Source organism: Myotis davidii, unplaced genomic scaffold, assembly GCF_000327345.1.
Source record: "Myotis davidii unplaced genomic scaffold, ASM32734v1 scaffold2601, whole genome shotgun sequence".
NCBI classification, from domain to species: Eukaryota; Metazoa; Chordata; class Mammalia; order Chiroptera; family Vespertilionidae; genus Myotis; species Myotis davidii.
The window spans coordinates 67366-75224 of NW_006291445.1; the positions used below are offsets into that span (position 1 = coordinate 67366).

At 34.6% G+C, this 7859-nt stretch overlaps 1 protein-coding gene across 1 annotated transcript in view; it reads left to right on the plus strand.

Annotated features, from left to right (window-relative positions):
• The window catches only part of LOC102751617 (testis-specific gene 10 protein), a 115735-nt gene that overhangs the window by 67311 nt on the left and 40565 nt on the right, over positions 1-7859 (plus strand). The window contains exons 12-14 of the mRNA XM_006764747.2: positions 5-71; positions 2930-3040; positions 4761-4946. Coding sequence (XP_006764810.1) covers positions 5-71; positions 2930-3040; positions 4761-4946 — 364 coding nt within the window. The remainder of the gene's footprint in view (positions 1-4; positions 72-2929; positions 3041-4760; positions 4947-7859) is intronic.

Sequence of the window (7859 nt, forward strand, 5' to 3'; positions counted from 1 at the left end):
AAAGAGATATCTTGGCTCATGAGAATGACAATCTCCAAGAACAGTTTTCTAAAGCAAAACTAGAGAACCAGGTATATTTGTCCTAGTCTCTTTTTCTCCAAGAAAATATCTTTTCCTCGTAGGTGGTATTCTCCTTTCATTTTGTAGAAAAGCTCAGGCTCTTGAAGCAACTATTTTTTACCTCTGTTACACAATATGCCACATAATTTCTAAATGAAACTCTCAGACATAAAATGTTAAATATTACAGAAAGAGGGAACAGGGTATATAATCTTTAATAATAAAAGGGCAATATGCTAATTAGACCAGACATCTTTGGACGTCATTCTGGATGTCCTTCCTGACAAAGCCAGGGCCGGAGGAAAGCCACCCTGGGTCCCAGGTACTAGAGGGAAGCTGGTGTCAGCAGCCAGGCGAAGGAAGGCATACTCTTGCACGAATTTTCGTGCATTGGGCCTCTAGTAGATGTATATTCAACCTTAGAAGTACTCAACTAATGAAGATAAAAGCTTCAGAAACTTTTAAGAAAATGGTAGATTTACTTCAGGGACTATTTTTCTAAGTATGAGTGGATGAACTATGCCACATTTTTTGGTTCTCTTTAGTACTAATTCTTTTCAGGAAAATTTCTTTTATAATTACTTCCTCTCTATGCCAATATACTTTATCCATATTTCTCATTTCCAATATCATTATTTTAATTTGACCATTAAAAACATTCTATTTGGACGATTTCCTCCTCCCTGAAAATTCTTAAGTCCAAATGATATCCCCCATGTACTGTCACTCTCAATGTTTACTTGCATCATAAAAGTCTGTATTTTAACTGTTAAACATTTTAAATTTATATAAATAGGTATAAAGCTACATTTTGTTAATTACAAAAAAATGCCTGATATGTTAAAATACTGTTTTCAAAAGTTAATGAATAATGAAATCCTGGAACAAAAAAGGGACAGCACATAAAAATGAAAGAAGCCTGAGCCTTGGCTGGGTAGTTCAGTTGGTTAGAGTGTCGTCCAGATAGTTCAAGGTTGCAGGTTTGTTCTTTGGTAGGGCACATACAAGAATCAACCAATGAATGCATAAATAAGTGAAACAGCAAATTGATATTCCCCACCCCCACCTCTCCCTTCTCTCTCTCTCTCTCTCTAAAAAAAGCAGTAAGTGAAGAAGTGTAAGAAATCTGAATAAAACACGTACTTTAGTTAATTATTTGTTGATATTAGTTCATTAATTGTGTGTGATAAGTGTACCATATTTATGTATGATGTTAATAAAAGAGGAAACTGAATATAGGGTATATATGCGCTCTCTTTACTATTTTCACAACGTTTCTATATATTTAAAACTATTCCAGAATAAACTTTATTTTTAAAAGTTAATGAATAACAATGAAAACTAATATGTGAATTTATAATTTTGTGTACTCTAAAGCTAGCGAAACTAGGCTAAAGGAAAATATGACCTATATTTATGAAAAACTAAATTAAAAACTCATTTTATACTGATTTTCAGTGTATTTTAAAAAATATTTTGTAATGACTTTCAGTGTATTTTTAAAATATGTATTATTTTATGTGAACTTTTTATGTGTAGGAATAAAACCACATGCCCCTTTACACCATGGTTTTTCTACATGAGGGGGCAATAGAGTGGAGTGTTTAGGACTCACATGAGTTTGAATCCCCCTGCCTGGCTATGTAATAATATCACTAACTTCTCTGAATCTCAGTTCATCATCTGTAAACACAGGGAGTGAGAATATGCCTAGAAAGCACTTATCAGAGAGTCCAGCATAATCACTTAATAAATATTTTGTAGGGACACTATAAGCATTTACCTGCTTTGTTAAAGTTTTATAAACATTTTTTATAATCAGAAGAAAATTGGCTTCATAACAATTTTCATATGTTCAAGATAGTTTTTTCCTTCGTTTGGGTCATGGGCCCAAGGGTAAAAGATGTATTCCTTTGTGGACCACAGATTAAGAACCCTTATCACAGAAGATGTGGAAAACAGAAACCTTAAAAAAATTTCACCCTGAGTACCACAATTTTTAACAAATTGGGATGAGGTATTTTTAGTATTTTATTCTGATTTTTTTCACTATTGGTGACATTTTCCTCTGTTATTAAAAGTTACTTCAAGCATTTCTTATGGAGGCATAATATCTATGTAGTTATATCATTATGTAGGTACTATTATTTGCTGCATCATTCACTTAATGTGAATAAAATATTGTTGCTATAACGAATAATGCCTTAATGAACATTCCTTTCATTACATTTTGCTAGATTTAATTTCAAATTGAATCACAGATTATGAAGTTTTTTAAAATTAGGTGGACATTTTCAAATAATGAATACATACGTATATATCTCCTATCTTCAACAAAAAACAACATATTTGCTAGGGGACTGTCTAGGGCCGGGGGAAAAAAATGGACACATATGTAATACCCTTTGTAATACTTTAAGCAATAAAAAAAAATAAAAAACAAACAAACAAAAAAACATATTTGATATATCACCAGATAGCAGACCACAGGTTTGCTTATTGCAAATTTACATTTACTCCAATGATATGTGGAAATGCCCATTCTTTGCCATAACAGAATAGCTTCAAATCGTTACTAATTTATAGGCAAATAGTATTTTATTGTCTTAATTAGCATTTCTTTGATTACTAGTAAATTTTTAACTTTTTAAAGTATTATCGTCCACTTGTGCTTCCTTTTTATGAATTATCTGTTTGGGTTCTTCGCCTGTTTACAGTTTGGACTCACATTTTCTCCCTGTTTTTATATGAGCTTTATATATTAGGCATATTAACTGTAATAATTATTTTAAAATTTATGGGGATTTAGAAATATAGAATTTTTCATTTTTTATTTTTTTAGTCAAATTTAGCTATCTTTTTCTCATAGGCCCTGTCTAAACAATTGAAAGATACTCATAATGAACTTAATGATATAAAACAGAAGGTCCAAGATACTAATTTGGAGGTTAACAAGCTGAAGAATATATTAAAGTCTGAAGTACGTATATACATTTTTCCCTCCTTTCTCATGATAACTGAGTTTTCAATAAAGTTCCTGATAAGTTATACTCATTGGGAGAGCTGAATCAAGTCTTTTTTAATGCATAGCATTTAGTGTTCTCATTGTTGGGTTAACTATATATTTAGAACATCACCAATGTTCAGAAAGGTAATTCAAGAATATGCCCCCTTTTAGCTTGCTACTCAGCCATTCTAGATATGTAGAATCTGCCTAACTGGGTAAAGGACAGGGGCCCAGCTTCAACTTTCATTCATATTTGAAAATGGTAGAGTTTCCAAGTACAAACTTGGACAAAAGAAGCTCTACGTTGTGTAGCAGATCAGAATTGATCATGCTATTGTGAGGCTATCTGTTTCTTAGGACCAGAAGGCAGATGGCGCTCCTCAGCACTGCTCTGTCAGTAACCATTTGACCAGGTGCATGGATGGTTAAAGTAAATTTCAGTGCATGTGTGACAATCCTGGAATAAACAGAGGCCTTGATGAATGATGTTAGATATGTTCATTTAGTAAAATGCTATCTAAAATAGTGTAGTTTTTTTGATTAAAAAGTATGGTTAGATTATAATAGGTGTAGTGTTTGTTACCTACATACCACTGAAACCATTAATAGGAATCGCCCTTCCCCAAAACAATTGTTTTCCTTATTTAACATATTTCATATCAGTCTACAAACATATGTAGTGCATTTATTTGTGGTGGTCATTAGATTGCTTAGGACGTTGATAGATAGTGTAAGGACTCCTAAATTGCAATCCTTGCTTTCAGGCAATAAAGCAGTGAGCTTACGTTGACCAAGCAGGCATTTCCCACCCTTCTTGGTTTTAAGATGCCAGCATGTAATATCATGAATGGACAGAAGCTCTGGAATCAGATAGGTCTGACTCCTCTTCTCTTAATGGCATGGACTTAGGTAGGAAACTCAACCTCTCTGAGTCTCAGTGTCCCCTCTGTAACTGGGAAGAACACCCAAGTCTGTCAGCAGATCTAGCACAATGATCCATTAAGTCTATTCTGGAATAGGGCAGAATATAAATAAATGAACATCTTAGCAACATTGAACATAGTTAACGCTGAATTAGTGTAAGACAGTTCCCCTTTTCTCCCTACCCTGTCAGGTTACCTGAAATGTCACCATTAAGGACTGGGGCTTTTAGATTCTGGAGTTGTGTTTTCAGACATCACACATCAAGTTTCTCTTAGTTTTTAGCATGCGAGTATGAGTTCTTTCACTGGGTTTCATTTCACAGCACCATTGGATGGATCCAGGCACCTCTTGCCCTAGACAGCACAAAGCACGACTGATAGCCTAGTAAGAATTGTCAGGTGCATTCTTCATTCACTCATCCATTCAGCATGCAGTGTGCTAGGTGCAGAGGTGCCAGAGATGAAAACTGAAAGGAAACAGAATGGCACCCAAGGCAGTGGGGACAACATCAGCAAAGGTGTTAGGGGAAATAGTAGGTCCTGTAGCTAGAGTGGCATGTATAGGTGGGTGATAACAGGTAAGAAGGACTTGTTTGAACGCCATTTCAGGAAGCTTTTGTTTAAACAAGTTATTTGAAGAATTACCTTTTAGAAAGATTATTCTGGAGATGTTAGGAAGAACAAATCAGAAGGGTAAGAAAATCAGAAGGAGAGAAAGAAGTTAGGAGAGGCTGTACCCATAATTCTGCTACCTAAGATTTGCTTTTCAGGAATCTGAGAACCAACAAATGATGGACCAACTCCGAAAAGCCAATGAAGATGCTGAAAACTGGGAAAATAAGGCACGGCAAGCAGAGGCAGATAACAATACCCTCAAATTAGAACTTATCACTGCTGAGGCAGAGGGTAGCAGATTAAAAGAAAAGGTAGATGCCCTCAGTAGAGAGGTCGAGCAGGTGAGTTTGGGAAAGTGTGCTTGTAGTACGTCCTGCATCATGTTGAAGAGTTTAGATTGGCTTTCCATAAATTAAATATATAAGCAAACACTTAAATTATTTAAATACTAGAGGCCTGGTGCACGGATTGGTGCACATTGAAAGGAAATTAATTTGAAGGTGGCCAAAGGGATGAGAAAGAGCGAGAGGGCCAGACACACCCTGGAGCCAACCTCCTGCGGTTCCTTCCGGCTGGCCCGCACCTGGGGCTTGAAGGACTTGCAGATGGGGTCCCTCAGCCTGGCCAGCAGGGATCAGGCCAAAACCAGCTGTCCGACATCCCCCAAGGGGTCCGGGAGTGCAAGAGGGCACTCTGCAAAGTTGCTGTCACTCGGCAGGTCCTGCATTGAGTGTCTGCTCCCTGGTGATCAGCACATGTCATAACTACCGGCCAGTTGTCAGCTGGTCTGCCAGTCAACCAATCATTTGGCCTTTTATACCAGATACTGTGAGTTGTAGCCTGATAACTGTTCTTGTACTCACTCTGGTTCTCCTCTAATCTATTACCTGCCCTACCATTAGAACAATCTTTAGCATTTTTTTAAAAAAATTAGGAGCTATCACAAACATATAAAGAAGTGCAAAAAACAAGTATTTAAAAGACATGCTTACTAGAATACCCCTCTTTACAGGTTTAAGGATGCTAACATTTTGCCATAATTGCTTCAAGTCTCTCTTTATTTAAAGAAACAAAACATTAAGTATCCAACTCCTTATCCTTTCCCCTTTTTCTCTCTAATGGTTGGCGTGTATAAGATTCCCGGTTGTATAGCTCTCTTGCATATGTTTATATTTTTCTACGTATCTCTCACATAAAGTTGAGACATAAAGTTGTTTTGTGTGCTGTAAGATTTTAAAAAGTGACAACATATTACATATTACAGGTATCCATTGGCAATTTGCATTTTTTGTTCAATATTATTTTTAATTTTTATACAGTGTATATCTAAACAGTTGTATCTATATTCATTATATAAATATTTTCTTTTTAAAAATTATTCTTATATTAAAGGAAGTTTAATTGTCTTCATTTTCTTAATATAAAATACTACAACATCCTTTTTTGTTTCTCTTTGGATATATATTTCTCTAGGTTGATGACTAAAAGTGGAATAACTGGATCAAAGATATGTGCAATTTTAACTCTTCTTTGTATTGTCAGATTGCTCTATAAAGTATAACTCTTCCATCAGAAATCATGCAGTTATCATTTTCTCAAATACAAATCAGTACTTGATATTATCAAACATTTAATTTTTTTCATACTTTTTGTTTTGTGTTTCCTTGATTACAAATGAAAATGAAGGTCTTTTCATATTTCTTAGCCATTCAGGATTCCTCTTTTATGAATTTTCTCTTGATTTGCTGGAATGAATTTCTTAAACTCTCCTATTTTTCTATTTAGTTGTTTATCTTTTTCATATTGATTTAAAGGCATAATCTATTCTTGATAATCCTTTTAAATACATTAACATTTATCTGTAGCCTGTCTTTTCACTGTGTTTGCAATATACACAGAAGTTTTAAATTCCTGTGCTACTAGAATTAGTCAACCTTTTACCATGTGGCTTATGCTTTTATGTCTTCTTTGGAATTTCTTTACTATCCCAAGACTGGAAAGATGTTTTATTATAATTTCATTTAAAAGTTTTTCTAAAAATATGTGAAATTTTGCCTTTCACATTTAGATCTTTAATTTACTTGAGGTTGATTTTGTATATAGCTTAAAATAGAGAGGTAATTTTATATTTTTGAGGGTGAATCTTTGCCAACCTTTCTTCGCTGAATTATGTCTACTTTGTCATAAAAATAAGTCCCCCTACATTCTGCTCCATTGGTAAATTTACCTATCTGCTTCCCAACAATACACTCTTAGAGCTTCTATAATTTTGTTAAGTGTTGATATCTGGTTGGATTCATGTTCCCCAAAATATATTGACTATATTTTTCCCTTATTAAACCCTTAAATAAATTTTAGAATAAATTGATCGCATTCCGTGATTGAACATATGTTTTTCTATTATATGCATTTAAGACTGGAAATTTCTATCTAAATATTTCTTTGGCTGTTTCCCACAAGTTTTGAGGTAATTTTGTTATTGCTATTCAGTTTTCAATATCACCTAATTCTATTATGATTTATTTTTTATCCTTGAAGTTATTTTAAAATTTTTCAATGTACAGAGGACCTAAGATGATTGTTCTATTTTTTATTTTGTTGTATATTATGATCAGATAAAATACCTTATGTGATAATAATTTTTTGGTGTCTTTGAAGACTAGCTTGGTGAATATTTGTATTCACTTATTGTAAGCTATATATACATATATAGTATACGTTATATATTTATATATCTGATTATGTTTGTTAATAGTTTCATTCAATTCTTATAAATCCTTACTAAGTTTGTATTTTTCATCTTTCAGTTAGTGGAAGTAATGTTTTAAGATACTCTTCTATTAATGTGGATTTGTACGTTTTTCTCTGAATGATTTTCTTGGTTTTTGCTTTATTTCTGAGACAATCATTAGTTTCATACCAGTTTAGTATTTTATATATCTCTAATGAAAATATTCTAACTTTGTGTAAGGACTCACTTGAAAAACTAACACTATTTACTTAGAAGTATGTTTCATATATTAACTAGAGGCCCGGTGCACAAAAATCTGTGCACTCGGGGGGCGGGGGAGGTCCCTCAGCCCGGCCTGTGCCCTCCTGCAGTCTAGGACCCCTCGGGAGATAATGACCTGCTGGCTTAGGCCTGCTCCCGGGGGGCAGAGGGCAGGCCCAATCCCTAGGTGCAGCCCCTGGTCGGGCTCAGAGCAGGGCCGATTGGGGAGTTGGGGAGCCGTCCCCTATCATGCACAGAGCAG